Source organism: Toxorhynchites rutilus, chromosome 2 (assembly GCF_029784135.1).
Source record: "Toxorhynchites rutilus septentrionalis strain SRP chromosome 2, ASM2978413v1, whole genome shotgun sequence".
NCBI classification, from domain to species: domain Eukaryota; kingdom Metazoa; phylum Arthropoda; class Insecta; order Diptera; family Culicidae; genus Toxorhynchites; species Toxorhynchites rutilus.
This window is the reverse complement of record NC_073745.1, coordinates 136,793,638-136,811,615: the sequence shown is the minus strand read 5'-3', so window position 1 is coordinate 136,811,615 and position 17,978 is coordinate 136,793,638. Positions and strand designations below refer to the sequence as shown.

Below are 17,978 nucleotides of genomic sequence, written 5' to 3'. Positions count from 1 at the left end.
GTAACAAAACGGCGATTTTAGAGCGCCGGCAGGAGATTCTGTTTAAATTCATTGAAAATGCAACAAATCGATATTTTTTTCACTTTAAGTGTTCTATTTAGGATTTACTGTGTGAGATTATTCAGTTTTTCAAATAAAATAGATGGTGTATTTGATGAAATCAAATTTTAATTTGAAAACCAGTTTTTTTGGGGTTAACGGGCAGTGGAAACTATATTGCCACCAGTTTTTTCAACTGTTTCAATAGTTTTTTTTATCAAAGATAAATATGTGTTCTTTCACATGTAAGGATTATGTTCTCTGAAGTTGAAGGCGATTCGTTGCCTAGATTCCTCAGCCTTATAAAGGGTTAAACTGTTTGGTTCTATCTCACTCAAGGCGAAACAATGATTTAGCCATCACCTAATACTTAAAAATCCCAAGTTCAACATGATGTTAATAATGGGTATGTTTGGATACTATACTAATTTGCAATATTCAACTGAAAAGAATTTTCAACAAACTGTTTGTGAAATGCATGAATTTACAATGAACAAAGTTTCCGCTTGGTAAACCAATCATCGATAAATTGCAGATTTTATTTTTGCATGCTCCGTCAGTAAGCCCTAGCGTTTCCTTTGGTTTGAAGGATTACGAAAAAAAGATAAATCTGTTTGCAGGATGAAGTTGAACAGCGTCCTTTCCTCCGGCATTGCTTCGTTCGTCATTTCCGCCTTCGCCCAAAAACATCGAACTGCAAAGATAGCTCTAGGGAAGGGGATCGAATGCTCCGATAGCTGGGAAATTCTGGGAAAAAGTATGAACTTTTCATCCGATTTATGATTTAGTGGCACCATTTCCTCGTGAACTGTGGCTAAACTTATCAGTGCCAACAGTGATGAATGAAACTAATGAGAGAAGAATAAGTTTCCAGTCTAGCGTAGGGAAATTGAAAATGTTATAAATTTCTGTCTATCCAAGCGTATCTCCGCAGTCGATCAGCAGTTATGGTACTGACTGGGATAATTTGGAATACAAATAATTTTTGCTGGAATATCGTTATATTATCGAAACAATGTAATCAGAATATGAATCATAGTTTTTTTTATTCAATGTCGATAAAGTAATCCTGGTCGTCAGTTTCATATATGTTTACTCTTTAACAATCCAGATATCGGAAGTACAATCACCGCCAGGGTATCTGTAGGGAGGAACGAAAAAAAATTATGCCATCTGTTGACAAAAGTAATATCCATAACCATCTCTCCCAAATAGCCTACCTCATTTCATGTGGTAGCGTTGGACCGTACGGTTCAGCACCGAAATCGACCAGAAAATTGTCGTTCAATTTCATTCCTCCGTTAGTCGTATCAATGTCAATCTGTACGATTGTACCACCTGCTTTCACCATCTCAGGATAAAACTGTTTGTCCCATGGGGAGAACAGACTGGAAGACACGTAGAGACGTTTTCCGTCCAAGGATAGCTGCAACATTTGGGGTCCACCATAGAGACGACGATTCTTAACAAATACTGGATCTGGTTGGTGGTCCAATTCCTGGTCTTCAATAACATTCACTTTCGAGTCGCTAAGGATAGCTCCACCCAGCCAAACTTGTCCGGTCAAACGTGGTTTGGTCCGATCAGTTATATCATATTGACGAACATCACCATGTCGCCAGTTACTGAAGTATAAGAATCGATCGTCCAATGAGATGAGAATATCTGTCATCATCCCATTGATCAGATCTACGGCTCCGTTGGTTTCAATTTTTTTCGCTGGAACATCAATCACTTTCTCTGCGAGATATTTATCAGAGTTCTCATCTTTATAAAATCTGAACACTTTCGAGTACAAAGCACATCCAACATATCCTTGGTTTTCTTTAGGATCGTGAAGAAATCTGATTTCCAGAGGACAGGTTCCTTCCACCCCTAAATCAATTGTTTGAAATAATTCTCTCTCATTCCATTTATAAAAATTCAGTCGACGACCATACTGGATCGGGTCTTCGGCATCCGAATCTTCATAACCGCGACGGAACAGTTTCGGAGCACCCCATTCTGAAGCAACCATAACATTGAAGTACGGTTGGTACCAATAGTCATATCCGCACATGGCACTCTTTTCCCCTTTAGTCCAGGTTCCAACAAATTCGAAATTTGTATCAAATTCTATGAAATCTCCTTTAGCGTTTCCTTCCGAATCGCCCATAATGGAAATCATGATGTTACCATTTGGTAAGCAGTGAGTCGTATGTGGAGCTGTGACATTTGCTTTTTTCAGCACATCACCATCAATAGTTTTCACAAGCTCTGGAGCTCGAGGGTTGCTCCCGACATCGACAATAAAGATACGATCCGAGTTAAGACACGGCAGAATAAGGCGATCGCGCCGCGGAACTTTCGTTTCATCTTCGATGAAGTGACAACTCGAGCATGTATTCCACCCGCTGTGGTGCATCTCATTACGCGTACTGTTGGTAAAGGTACGGTGAATCACCTGTGAAGACGAAGGAAAGTATGATAAGCGAAGCCCATCATTATCATCTGATGTATAAATCACACCTTACAATAAGTGGGACTCGCGGGATCCACATCCACTGTCGACAAATAATCACCGTGGGGCTCTTCTAAATTAGGTTGCACAGTAACCACGTAGAGCAGTTTCTCGTGTGGTCCATCGCGGACAGCATCCATCGGTGTTGCATAGCCCGGACCGCAGTAGCATTCTGTGGCAAACAAGATGATAAAAAAAAGTACGATAGCCGATTATGGTCGGAAATATGACGACTCACTTTTTTGATTCATTGCTTCGTTTGCGATTGGAGGAGACTTATTAGAACGCGCGACTTCGCTCATCAACAGTGTGACGACGAATGGAGCTTTAGTTTGTTACTGAGCCGGCTTCAAGTTTCTGCATATTTGTGTAGATGTGATAGTGTCCACACAATTTTGACTGAGATATGTGCGTATCTCGCCGAAATGGCCAGACTGTTGATAAGGTTTCGGCAGTTAATGTGCATACATTACTGTGTTTGTTACATAGAAACAAATTTCGGTATGATAATGTATCATAGCGTGTTTTTATAAGCATGTTTTTCAGCATAATACATGTATTGTGCACTCATGAAAGCGGTATCAGAGAGATTTATGGTCTTGTCCAGATGTAATTACGTTCTTAGGAAACAGATGTGCGGACTTTTTCTCACTTTTTATTTGTTTGTTGTTTACGTTTAAATACGCATATTGCGTTTGTATGTTATAGTTTATGGGATGCTTTTGTCGTTGTATATAACACAATCAGTGTCGTGTTTTCATCGAATAGGGTAGATTTAGAAATCTTCGCATAAGAACGTACTTTTGAGTTGTTGTAATCGTGTTAAGATCGTTTCAACCGTTCATTGCATTGTAAGTTTTTCTATCCAATCGCCATCCAATATTGTCACACCCGGTTTCACGGTTGAGAATAAAAAGAAACAAGAGTATTCAATCGTTGTAAATTTAAGATGGTTTGGACCGCGATCTAAATCCATAACTTAATCGATGTTCAATTGTTTGCTTCATATTTATAACCACCAAACATTACATTCTGTTAAATTATTGTGAAACCCTCAAACGACTCAGTGTGTACTGTTCCAAAGATTGAGGCGTTTTGTTTGGATCTCGACAATGTTGTAGTCCCAGTTATTTAAGACATCTTTGTAGAACAAAGTTTTTTTCTATCTCTTGAAATAACCGATATAGCGCCTTTTTTCTATGTTACGTTAGGGTCACCATGAAAAAACTGTTTTTTTTTGCTCTAACTTTTATATTTCAAATTCTACATACAAACTATCTTCGGAAGACTTTTAGAAATTACTAATACAAACATTTTGCGATGCAGAACTTGTCAATATCTCAACTTTACTCAAAGTTATTGATATTTTTTCCCAAAAGCACGTTCTTTTCATTTGTTTGTCATTCTTTCTGGGTAAAACAGAAAAAATGTTTGTTGACGGAATTTGGAAGAACAAATTTCACTCTATACAATATGTGATTTACAAAACAATGTCATCTTTTGTGTTTGAGTAAATTAAAATTGAAATCATGAGTTTTTGGGTAAAAAAACATCAATAACTTTGAGTAGGATTAAGATATTGACAAGTTCTGCATCGAAAATGTTAGTATTGATAAGCTCCAAAAGTCGTACGAAGATAGTTTTGATGTAGAATTTGAAATATAAAAGTTAAAGCAAAAAAACACGTTTTTTCATGGTTACCCTTATGTAGCTTAGATAGAAAGCCTCAAAAACAACTTCTTTCCCCTGTTGGGTGTGAACCACTGCGTCCATTATTTTGAACTACAGTCAACTCTCCCTAACTCGATGTTCTGTATCTCGATATTTTCCCTAACTCGATGGATTTCATGGCACCTTCGATTTTACAAGCATTCTTTTCTTCATAACACGATATCTCCCTAACTCGATGCCTCTCTTACTCGATGTGTTTTGATTCATTTTTCCATGGATTTTTACCTCCCTAACTCGATTGATTTTCGCGTACATGTTTTTGTGCGCTATTACCTCAGATTTCAATTGCCCTTGAAAGTGAAGACGGAGTGTTCGTGTCATCAAACAATTTCTTTTCAAGTATGGAAAACCACGAGAAACCTTTCAAGCGAACAATCAAAACGCTAATCATTGCGCAAGGTTTGAGCATCATCGAGCAGGTCGAAAAATATGGACGGAAAGGGTCTGAAGCTGCAAATAATTTCAGTATTGCACAAAGTGCGGTATCAACACTACTCAAACTAAAGTAAAAATGGAATCGGAATGGAAAATTGTATTTAGACCAAAAGCATATAAGGTTGGTCAGAATCGAGAAGCTGGAGCGGTCAATGAATTTTTGTCTTGTCAAGCTAGACAAAATAATTTACCCTTCTTCTATTCTTCGGGATATGGCTTGAGAATTTGTCCAGAAACTGGGAAATCCTAACTTTAAAGCACAACCAACATGGACGGGAGTGATATTCCGCTGGCATAATTAATGTGTCGTGAGCGATGTCGACGGTACAATACCGTTCGATTGCTCAATGTCTTTTAATAATTAGTGCAAAAAGGACCAAAACGTGATTTGCTGTGATCTGATGCCAGATACCGATATGCTAGAAAGTGTTGAAAAACCTGAGAAAAACGCTGAAGATAGTAGTTCTATTGAGATCTTAATTCGAACGTTAAATCAAACCTGAAGAATATGTCCGGAATATTGAAATCAACTGAAAATGTTCCTGTGAAACTATTCGAACATTTCTTTGTGATTGAACAGTTCCTGCGTGATCGTTACAATTCAGTTTGAGTAACATACTTAATCAATATTTTCTTTGTTAACCTAGTGCCTCGTGCAAGTCGGACTCGATTATATACAAACTCGATTATATATGATTCGATTATGTAAAATTTAGGACTCGATTGTATACAGTTTGAAAAAAAAACTTTTTTTTTTATAATTCAAATATGAATAATTTCAAGAAAAAAATTTAACCTTTCAGCATTAAGGTGAAATTTAAGTGGCTTTTATAAGTACAGTGGATTAAAAATCGCGATTTTTGAAGATTTTGATTGAATCTTCATCAGGAATTGTTTATATCGATATTGCAGCGAAATTAAGAGAGATAGAAGTTGGGCGTCAAAGAACAAATTGTAGAGAGGTTAGAGAGCTTTAATTTAATTGATAGAAACAATCAAGTTTAGTATGAATTTTTAGGATAAAATTAATAATTACAAATAAAAAAAAACTTTTAAATTTTCCACTTCAAAGATGTTATTTTAATCCACTAATTTAGATGTTCCACTACTATATACTGTACTAAATTTTCTCATCTTTCAAATGAAAGCAACAAAATCGGATTACGTAGCATACTTTTCAATGTAGAGTCAGTTTGAGCCAACAGAATCCGAAACAAAGAAAAAGTTCTATAAGTCTGTCATCGTTGAAATCTAACATATGCGTAGAAGGATTTTTTTCGTGAAATATAACCGTCTATCACCTCCTGAAAGATTCTGGAAAACATATTTTTTTTATATGAGAAAGGTGTTTTTTCACTTCAAGGGAATGAATCAAAAATTCAAATTCATACCATAATTGGGACACTTACCCTAATATATGACAATTTAAGACATAAAAAAAATTAGGAAAAAATGTTCTGTATCTCGATACCTCCCTAACTCGATGGTCCCTTTGGATATCGAGTTAGGGAGAGTTGACTGTATTGTGGTATACCCCTCTTTTATACTACACTTCAAGCTTATCTACTACTTATTGATGAAGGAGTAGACTGAAAGCTATAACGTGATAGGTGCCAATCAGGAATAATCTGTTTGATTAAATTTATAATCCTGATCGGAGACGCAGACCAAATTTCCTTGGGCTCCAGAATAGCTTTATCAAGGTGTTGAAGTCTGCGTCTATTTAGAGCTCCGCAGTTACAGAGCAAATATTCCGAGGTATCGCTTTTGGCATCACAAAAGCGACAAATATCATCTTGTGCTAAACCAGTTTTGTTCTTAAAATGGTATTTACTCGGGCAGTGTCCTGTTACTAGACCAGTGAATGTGCTTAAGTCTTTCTTATTAAGGCTGAGCAGGCTTAGCATTAAGGCTTTCAACACATAGTCGGAGAGTCCACAGAATGGTTCTGGACCAGTGAATGGTGAGTTTGAGCCGTTCCTGGCAAGTTGCTCGCTCGTTGCGCTCTATACTGCAATGGCCAGGAATCCAGTACAATTGTACCGAACTTATCTGACTTAATTGCCGTAAAAGGGAAATGCATTCCCAGACAATTTCTGAAATGCCTTCAAGTCATTTAGAGCTTTAAGTGTCGCTTGACTGTCAGAGAATATGCAGATTTTAGCATGTCTATACTTTCTTTTGAGGCAGACATTTAGACATTCTATTATTGCAGCTATTTCTGCCCGAAAAACTGTTGACCAGTTTCCCATAGCCACAGAGATTTTTGTTCTGGGACAATACACTCCAGCACCTGTTCTGATTCCCATTTTCGACCCATCAGTGTAGAACATGATTGAACCATTACGAACGTTGGGGCCATCTTCATCCCATACTGAGCGAGAATGTTCGATCACCCTGTATGGAATGTCATAATTGGTCCTAGGTTCCATCCAATAATTGTTCATCTCTGAGGCTGGTCCAATGGGTAAAAGATTCAGGATGCTCAAGTGACCAGTTTTGTTCCCGTCTAGTATTTTTTCCATCTTTTAAGCTCTAGAGCGTTTTTTAGCCTCAAGCTGAACATATTGGTTCAAGGATAGCCTCCAATGCCTTTGAGGGTGTACTTCGCATTGCTTGTTTAGCTTTTTTGTAGATACAGTCTCCTTAGTCTTTGGCCACCATACAAGTGAAGTATAGGTTATCCTAGGCCGCACAATTGCAGTGTAAACCCACATAACCATTTTTGGTTTAAGGACCCATATTCTTCCTATCATTTTAGAGCATGCCCATAGAGCTGAGTTGGCCTTGCTGATTATTGAATCTAAGTGCGCGTTCCAGTTTAATTTAGCATCTAAGATTACACCTAGATATTTCACTGAAGCGCTGCTTTTTATTTCCTCTCCCCCAAGATGTAAGTTTTTTCTTTTTGGTGAACGGAATAATTGTTGTTTCTGAGGGATATATGCTCAGACTTTCTGTGATACACCAAGATTGTGTAATGTTTAAGGCCATCTGAATTCTGCTCGATAACACGTCGTCAAACTTGCCTCGTACCATTATGACTAGATCATCGGCAAAGCCCACAACTTCGAATCCTTTTACCTCTGAACTCATCAGAAGGTCATCAACTACAACTGACCAAAGGAGGGGTGATAAAACCCCTCCTTGTGGGCAAACCTTCTTTTTCCATAGTTTTCAGCAGTATCATGATAAACTAATTGGTCTGAATGCCTTTGAGCCGATCTCTATGGAGGTGTTTTCCGACAGAGAGAGGCTGCCGGAACCCGAGGTTTTTTTTTATTGTTTTCATTTGGATTATTCAAAGAAGTCCCACGAGTCTCGCGGTAAAGAAGGTCCTCTGCATCAGTGACCGGCTTAATGCAGCAAGGGCAGACGATACTGTGGAGGGTGCCCTGGTGCTCCACATGCTCAGTTATAGGCAGGGTTTAGACCCTGCCAAGATCCCATAAATCACCATTCATCCCTTGGCACAGGTCGCTTTACACCTTGGATTGAGGGTTTATCCATTACTTTCTTTCCATAATAACTATGGATAACAGCTATTACAACATTGGATCCACTGCTCTAGTTCTCAATAATTTCAGGTTCTTATTCGGACATGCTATTATTGGGATCCGTCTTTCGCAGGCGGAGTTGCAGGCGTTCTGGACATACGTGAGGAATCGTAAACAGACAGATAGAGTTCCCCAGCATGTATTTTTCCACGGAAACCCCACTGGACTCGGCAAACTTGTCCTCGTCTTTTTTTCGTAGTGTGCTAAGTAATAACCGATCACCTTCGACTGAAGCGTACCTGGACAGTATGCCTCGATATAACCTCGATGTAATTTAAACGTGGCGTCTTTCAATTTTTCTTCCGGTGATGTGCTGAACAAACTACAACAATTAGATGTTACCAAAGGCGCGGGACCAGATCGTATATCTCCGCTATTCATCAAGAATTGTGCTGACTCGTTTGCCGTCCCGACGACCATCCTCTTCAATCGCTCCATGAGAGAGGGCATTTTCCCAAGTTTGTGGAAAACTGCTGCTATCACTCCTGTACATAAAGCTGGTAGTACACATAACGTCGAGAATTACCGTGGCATCTCTATTTTGAGTTGTATGCCTAAAGCCTTTGAGAGTCTCATATACAATTCTCTTTATCCGCACGTGCATTGTATCATTTCTGAACACCAGCATGGATTTGTGAGAAACCGTTCGACTACAACAAACTTGATGGTTTATATCTCTTCATTGGTCGCCACCCTGGAGAAGCGACAGGAATGATCCGGTTCGCCTACCACCGTATGAGGTACGTTGTGTTCTGATACGCCTTCCGAGCTTGGCGAGTAGACGAACTTTGCTGCAGCGTCTATTTATTTTCGACATTTTTCGCGACAATGTGGATTGCTCTAAGTTACTGGAAAAAATAAACTCCCGGCCAGAACAACGCGGCGTGCCGTTTTCCTTCGTCTATCAGTTCATCATACTACTTACGGACAACACAACCCGTTTAATGTTTGCTGTCGTCTTTTTAACGAAGTATTTATAGATTTTGACTTCAACATATCCAAAAACATTTTTAAAAATAAGATTAGTTAATCTGTCTGTGCGACTAATTTCGAAGACAAGTAAATAAATAAAATAAAACAAGCACATCTCCGTGGTTACTGCTAATGCGCACGCTTTGATGGGCTTCACCCGACGCAACACGGTAGCCTTCAACGATGTGTATGCTTTGAAGACCCTCTTTTATCCTCTGGTAAGAAGCACACTAGAATATGCAGTACAGGTTTGAGCACCATATCCCAGAGAGCAAATCACGTGAATCGGAAACCTCCTGAAAACGTTTATCAAATATGCGTTGAGACGTTAACCAAACGGCGGATAAATTTGCGTAGACTGTATAGTAATGCTTCGAAATCTGGACGCTTAAGCGCTTACGAATATAACTTCAACTACTAAAAAATATTGACATATCATAGCATGAAAGATTAGCGTTCCTATGGTATTAGAAGGTCTTCATCAAAGTTATGAATCACAGAATTCCACTAAATCATGTTATATTTGTTCAAAATTTGAAGTTTCTTTCATCGTGTCGTGATTTTAAATCCGGACACTTTTTTAATCATGCTTTGAAATCCGGACACTTTTGCTTTGTAATCCGGACACTTGTTTTCTTTGCATTTCTTTGAGAGAAATTATTATTTTTTTCTTTCTTTATTAAAGAGATTTTCAGCCAAAGGCTGGTCCATCTCTAAATCTGTAAGAGAAATTATTTATTAATTCTTGTAGAACTTATTAACGGGTGCGTCAGAGTAGCTGGACAAAATGGAAACACGTTTTGTACAATTTTTTTATTAATTCAATTATTTTTTGTATTTTTACAAGATTACCAAAATTACTACAAGATGGCGCCATATATATATATATATATATTTTTTTTTTTTTTTTTTCAAAATCCTATCGATATGGGTATCAAATGAAAGGGCTTGATAAGTAGAATACAATTATTGATGAAAAATGGAAATCCAAGATGACACTCGTTACAAAATGGTGGATTACATATTTTCTCAAACCCCATCAATATGGGTATCAAACGAAAGGGCTTGGTTGGTGGAACACAGTTATTTATGAAAGATGTAAATACAAGATAGTGGCCGCTATAAAATAGCGTGCTACATATTCTCTCAGAACCCCATCAATATGGGTATCAAACGAAAGTGCTTGACTAAAAGAACACAGTTATTGATCAAAAATGTTAACAGAAGGTGGCGGCCGCTACAAAATGGTGGATTACATATTCCTTCAGCACCCCATCAATATGGGTATCGAACGAAAGGGCTTGGCTAGTAGAACACAGTTAATGATGAAAATTGTAAATACAATATGATAGTCGCTACAAAATGGTGGATTACATATTTTCTCAAACCCCATCAATATGGGTATCAAATGAAAGGGCTTGATTAGTAGAATACAATTATTGATAAAAAAAATGTAAAACCAAGATGGCGGCCACTACAAAATGGTGGATTACATATTCCCTCAGAACCCCATCAATATGGGTATCAAACGAAAGAGATCGACTAGTAGAACACGGTTATTTATGAAAAATGCAAATCCAAAATTTTAAAGAAATTGTTGAACGGTTCCATTGTAGAGAAATAAACTAATGATACAGATAATGTACTAAGAACTAAAAAAATAAATAAGTAAAAAACACTTTTCAAGTTTGTTAGAAGTAGTAGGCGTTCAGACCGAAGATCCAAACACAGCAACCATGTAATAAATTAGGAAATAAAAATCTTTCACTTCTGTTTCAACCACTGGAGAGAGTAGTACGTTTTACTGCATAATCTAATAAAGTTCAACGGTTTCATTGTGATTAAACATAATAATAATATAGATGATGTACTAAAATTTAGAAAATAATAAGGCAATTAGCAGTTAGTAGTTACCACACCCCTTTCTTCATTAATCTAGGACATTGATGAGACAAAAATTAAATCGAGGGACATGTAACGAAACATCTAACTGTAGAAAAAGAAAATGTGTTCAAATAGTCAACCCCTTCATTTGATACACATATTGATGCAGTTTTGAAAAAAAAAATTTTTTAAAACATTTTGTGGTGGCGGCCATTTTGGATTTGCATTTTTCATGAACAACCGTGTTCTACTAGTCAATCTCTTTCGTTTGATACCCATATTGATGGGGTTCTGAGAAAATATGTTATCCACCATTTTGTAGTGGCCGCCATATTGAATTTACATTTTTCATCGATAATTGTATTGTATTAATCAAGTCCTTCCATTTGATACTCATATTGATGGGGTTTTGAAATAATATGTAATCCACCAATTTGTACCGGCCGCCATTCTGGATTTACATTTTTCATCAATAATTGTATTCTACTTATCAAGCCCTTTCGTTTGATACTCATATTGATGGGGTTATGAGCTTGAGCTTGAGCATGGGTAGACTGTACAATTCGTAGTTGCTCTTCGTGATTGACCTGAACCAACCAAATTGCACAAAGAACACACAGAATGACGCTTGGGGCTAGCAAATCATTCTCGTTGTGCAATTTTCGGAGATTCGAGCTTTAGACGGTCAATAACGACGCCGGCCACGTCCTTACAGTCACCAGGGGATGGGAAGGAATGTTAGTATGATATTCACCGTCCGAAGGCCAGAAGGGTCGCCTCTATAGCTGTTGTTAGTGGGAATGGTTAAGAAAAATTAGGATTCACTGCGGTAAGTGATGTGATTCTAAAAACGAGAACTCTCAAGTATTCGGCGAAATGAGATTTGAAGAAAATTTACAGTCACCGATATTTTTTAGAATCTTTTGAACCGACGATATATTTTGTTATCCATCGCGTATTACATTTTGACATATTTTTCCAATCGCCACGACTAAGGTTATTTTTGGGAAAACTGAGAAGATCGACGAGAAACTTCTTTAACATTTGTCGAACCGATGGTATATTTTATTATTCATCATTTTATTATATTTCAACGCATTATTCAATCGAGACGGTAGAGGTTAGGTCGCCGAAAGATGTCCTGTAAAATTCCAACCGACGAAATATATTTTTTGTTCATCACTCATATTATATTTTTATTTTATGCAACTCCACGCAAAAATGCGGCTGCACAAATCGTACGCAATTGCGAGAAATAAACAACTACACAGAACTGCACCGGTGTGGCTTCACCACTAGCTCGCCCCAAGAAAATAGTTCGCCTCAAGCAAACAAAATAGCCTGCCTCCATCCGTCAGTCATCGCACAGTCAAATTATGTTATCCAATCAAATACTAGACCAAGGAAAACAAACAAACCACCCTGCTCGTACCAAGCAGACGAGTCCGAGTGGGAAAGCAATGCACCCACACCAATACATTCCCATGTAGCTGCTCATCCTCCACGACCGCACACCAACCGTACAGCCACGCTCTCACACACAATCGCAGCCTAATATTAACTGACACTCTCTCTCTCAGCTTTCGGAACAGTTATTGAAATTGCAAATTTTTGATAGTACTTAGCTGAGATATTGATGTTTCTCGATATAGTTGGGTTATCGTCCTGCTGGCAGAATTAGTGTTAGTTAGCGATTCCTTCCTCGATGCAATGCCACTGATATAAACACCATGCACTTAAATGTTGGCTACCACCCACACGCACACACAACCACGGTACACGAGAGAGAGAGAGAAAAAAAACGCCAGAAGCGAGTAAAATTTGCAACCGAAAACTGAATAATAGGATTTGAACAACTTTTCACTATAACATGATAATAATGTATAGTAGACACCGTGAGCAATAACTATTTTCCACGATAATTTTCACCAAAAAAACTATTTCTACCAGCGAATTGAGCCGAGACAGGTTAAAACACGATACACTACGAAGCTACTCATATTGATGGGGTTATGAGGGAATATGTAATGTAATCTTGGATTTACATTTTTCATCAATAATTGTATTCTACTAATCAAGCCCTTCCATCTGATACTCATATTGATGAGGTTCTGAGAAAATATGTAATCCACCATTTTGTAGCGACCGCCATCTCGGATTTACATTTGTCATCAATAATTGTATTCTACTAATCAAACCCTTTCATTTGATACCCATATTGATAAGGTTTGGAAAAATATATATGCCGCCATTTTGTGCTGGCGGCTATTTTGGATTTAAATTTTTCATAAATGACCACTAGTCAAGCCCTTTCGTTTGATGGGGTTTAGAGAAAATATGAAATCTGCCATTTTATAGCGGCCGCCATTTTGGATTTTCAAGATCATGAAATACGCTGTTTTATAATGACTGCAGAGATAAAGGTGTGTTCCAAAATTCAAATCAATCGGTCAGGAAGGGTGTTAAATTTCTATTAATGTGGGACAGCGCTACAGACAAAGTTACAAAGTTACCCACGTACATACAAACGGGTCATATAATCGACTCCGTGCTGTAAACCGAAGAGTTTTGCGGTTTCCCGGGTCGAAAATCTTTGCTCCACACTCCATACTCCATACTAAGTCTTCTAACATACCCTTATGCAACTCCTTCAATGAGAAATTTGATCGTCAACTTTTGACCGTCCGGATTTAAAAGCATTTTCTGAATGTGCTTTTTATTTCGGACATGGGTTTGTGAAATTCACATTGATTTTTGATTTTTTACATTTTTTTGTTAACAGCTAGACACTATGTTTGACACTAAACTAAATTGACACAATAGTAACTATCAGTCACATCAATTCAACATTCAATAGCGTCCGGATTCAGAAGCATAACCGTATATATTCGATCTGATCACCTGCTGTATGGGTTGTTTCTACCTGCTAGAGAATTTATACTTCCATGCACCCAGCGTTGCCAATGTTCCAGTTTAAACTGGATTCTTCCATTTTTTTCCCTCCGATCCAGCCAAACAGTTAAATCCTAAAATCATCCAGTTTTTTCAAATATCATCCAGTTTTATCCAGTTTTTTTTATGAGTGCTTCAGTTTTAACCATTTTATGTAAAATGAATTCATGATGTCTAGATAATATCCCTCAAAGGAATTCCAGGTGATTTTTTCAAATGTCTTCACATGGTACGAAAAAATGTCTTCAAATGTATTCACAATCATATCGGAGGAAACTAAAACTCATAATTTACTTTTGAACAAAGTTTGATAGTTTTTTCAATGTTTATTCTAATAGGTATTGTTATATAGCGTATTTCATTAAACTTACCTTGAGTTTTTGATGTTTATTTCAATAAATGTGAACAAAGAATATATTGCGCAACTACATTCTAAATTTTATGAGTTTAGAAGTGATAATTGGCTTGATGAACCGTTGATCGATTGAATATATCCCCAGTTCTTCTACTAAAACGGAACTGTGATAATTCAATTTATTTATTTCAGCCTTCAAGTTTTGGTTGTGAATAAAACAATATGTGGAACTGATTATTGAAACGGTATGTAACCGGAAAACCGTCGATTCGAGAAGTGGTCGTTTGAAAGATCTCGGTTAATCTATTGTGTAGTTTAGGCCCAAAATAATAAAATACAATATCACAATCATCCGTATTCTCGGGCGCAAATAAGCTAATGTCTTCTAGAGATGTATTCAGACTGCTTGAAATTCTCCAGAATTTGAAGTAAAAACCGCTTTGTTGTTGAATTCATTCTTTATACTTGTGGATTTCTGTTTGGAAAAGTCTGAGAAAAGCAAGTGAATAACCCCGAGACAAAAGTCTCCGTCAATTACTAGGATCGAATGACACTGTGATAAAAGTCTTTTGACTATATTTTCGGTCAATAGTTAAAATTTCATGGAAATAACATCTCTCAAACCACGTACGCTATCATACTGAAATGTCTTCGCATATTTCATAATGTCTTCAAAATGTATTCACAAAATCAAATGTCTTCACAGTAAGTCAAACGTCTTCAAAATGAGGACATGTCTTCAAACATGGCATCTCTGATCCCTCACTCACCCTTCCTATCTCTTGATCAATTTTATTTTTTGAAATTTATCGTTCACTCGATCCAACCTTGGATCTATCATTTGTTTCATACACACTCAACTTAGTGTTTTCCTCTTGTTTACGCTTCCGAATTCAGTGCGTGCTACTCTGTCTTTGAATTTATATAAATATAATATATTCTGGATCCCACAAACCATTCTGAAGATCACACCAATTGAACTACCATTTCAACCACAACTGGCAATGTACATAGCAAGAAATCCTACCCATAAAGGTACAAAGAGCCCGTGTGCTATGCTGGCGTTGAGTTTATATAATCGTCAAATGTTATAGATCCTTCAAATAATTCTAATGTTCAGATGATCATAGAGTTAATATAGTCGGTGTTAAGCCCGAGGAGACCAAGTCGCAAAATTGAAAAAATCGAATTAATGATTGCATTAAGTTGAGTATTCCGTAAGCTACATTCCACATTTATCAAATTTGTAGATCACTCGTGCAGCAGGAAACCTCATTTAGATCTTGATAAAATACCAAAGAATAATACCAAAATTGGAAACAAATAGCTTTTGAATAGCAGAATTTCATAATTCCAATACCACAGTAACACTTTATCAGTGTTGTTGGAATTGGAAGTGCTCTTTTTAGAATTGGAATAATATTGTAGGACCTGTTAAAAAATTATTACGGAATAATATTGTAGGACCTGATAAAAATTATAAATTATTATATTAAATTATTAGGACCTGATAAACCTTGCATGTACCGGTGCATAATCTCCGCCTAATTCGCCTATTTCGAGCGCCTGATTGTTGTTAGCAGGCTATTCAACGAAGTGATAGACGAATTTGACTTCAATATAGCAAAACATACTTTTATCAAGAGATTAAAACACATATGATAGTTTAAGTCTGTACTACAGGGTGGGCCATTTAAAGTGGAAGGATTTGTTTTTGCAATAGCAAAGTAAAGAAGTGGAATTTTAAAATTTTTTTTTGAAATTCATTTATTTTGGTCCAAGGAGATTTGTTCTACTTTTTGATTATGATATCTCGTAAATGACCGCCTCTGGCTTTGACCGCAAAATGTGCCCTTTTTTCGGCATTTTCCATCACTTTGCCCAATGTTTCGGCCGATATGGCAGCAATTTCTTGTCGGATATTGTCTTTCAGCGCAGCCAGGGTCCTTGGTTTACCAGTGTATACCTTGGATTTTAAATATCCCCATAAAAAAAGTCAGGAGGCGTCAAATCAGGTGATCTCGGTGGCCAGTCATAATCGCCGTTTTTCGATATTAATGTTCCGGGGAACATTTCGCGCAATAATTTGGTCGTGGCAGCCGCTGTATGGCATGTAGCGCCGTCCTGTTGAAATCAACACGAATTATGCGTCGGAGAGTGGTTCGAGCGATGCCTAACTCTTGCGAACGAGGGCGACCAGATGTCGATGGAGTCTCTGCAACACTAGCTCGAACGGCATCAATATTCTCGTCGAAACGTCTTGGTCGTTGTCTGGACAGATGACTGGCATTACCAACACTACCAGACGTTTAAATTTTGGCATATAATCGACGTATAGTGTTGTCTCCAGGCGATGTTTTAACTTTATTTTTATTTTTCCACGCACGTTTAGTTAACACAATTGAGAAGTTATTTTGAATGTACAGCTGAACAATTTCAGAGCGTTGTTTAGGTGTGTATTGTTCCATGGTTAAAATTGTACCAAAATGACGCTTCCAACGCGGTATGACATTTGTTAATCTGACATCTCTGTCAAAAGTTATGGGGTTGCCAGATGCTTCCACTTTAAATGGCCCACCCTGTATTTACTTTTAAGGTCCAAGACGATACGAAATAAACAAATGAATAAATAAATAAATCTTGTACAACACGATTTCACATTTATATACTAGTTTGTTTTCCACACAGCACTAGTGTAACACTTCTTGTATAAGCGAGTTTGTACATAACATATTTTAGCAACATGAAACGATAAATTTACAAAAAAAAAATGAAAATATGGCCACTGGTACGTAAAAGAATAACAAAAGAGAGCTTCGTCAAGTTTTTTTAAATTTTATGCAAGTGTTTTTTTTGCAGAGTGTTCTGCTATTGAACTAGAAAAATAAATCCGCACCCAACACAATCGGGTTAGTCGATCTTCTGGAACGTTTTTGGTTATTTTCCTCAACAAATAAATCTTTATCGTGCATTACTTCATATCGTCAGCCAAAACCGCGGTGTTAACATCATCATTTTAGCATTCAAGACGAAATACCGAAGTGATTGTTTATAAGTCCATTGATACTGTAACAAATCCCGCCAAACTTGTCAATCATTCAATTGAATTCGGAATTTTTAGTGTCGATCATCCTTTTTTGAAAAATCTAAAAAAATATGAACATTAAAAAAATATCATGTTATATTGATCATCTTTATTCTGCCTCTGTGTACTGAAAGTAAACAGCTTCATCACTGTTCGCGTATTAGAGACACTCAATAGCACGTGCGTAGCAGGTTTGTCGTTCTAAAAATACATGAAAACACATTCATGTACAGCACAATATGTTTCGTTGATATATACTAAATAACTGATCTATCAAATTTTTAATCCTCCATATTATATATATACTCACAAATGGTTTTCAATACATGCTTCTTGCAATCTATTCAAATTGGCGGAAAATGGCGACGAAACTCGATTAGAACAGTGGAAAACTCATGTTTGCTGTGTGTTTACGTTGTCTGTGTTTGTGTGTTTCTTTCGAGACGCATTCGGCTTAATTTTCCCCAT

The 17,978-nt window shown here is 37.2% G+C and overlaps 1 protein-coding gene across 1 annotated transcript; it reads right to left on the bottom strand.

Moving 5' to 3' along the window:
• Positions 1-1,060: 1,060 nt before the first annotated feature.
• Positions 1,061-2,911, bottom strand: LOC129767922 (methanethiol oxidase). The gene is made up of 4 exons (XM_055769202.1): positions 2,778-2,911; positions 2,548-2,711; positions 1,260-2,482; positions 1,061-1,180 (listed from the first exon to the last, which is right to left on the bottom strand). The coding sequence occupies exons 1-4, from the start codon at positions 2,839-2,841 to the stop codon at positions 1,132-1,134; spliced, it is 1,500 nt and encodes a 499-aa protein (XP_055625177.1). The 5' UTR covers positions 2,842-2,911; the 3' UTR covers positions 1,061-1,131.
• Positions 2,912-17,978: the final 15,067 nt, after the last annotated feature.

Bases quoted from the DNA above. Each gene is read 5' to 3' on its own strand.
- LOC129767922 (XM_055769202.1), bottom strand. From the start codon at position 2,841: ATGAGCGAAGTCGCGCGTTCTAATAAGTCTCCTCCAATCGCAAACGAA. The intron at 2,712-2,777 runs GTGAGTCGTCAT...TGTTTGCCACAG, and splicing joins CGAAGCAATGAATCAAAAAA to AATGCTACTGCGGTCCGGGC. The intron at 2,483-2,547 runs GTGTGATTTATA...TCGTCTTCACAG, and splicing joins CGAGTCCCACTTATTGTAAG to GTGATTCACCGTACCTTTAC.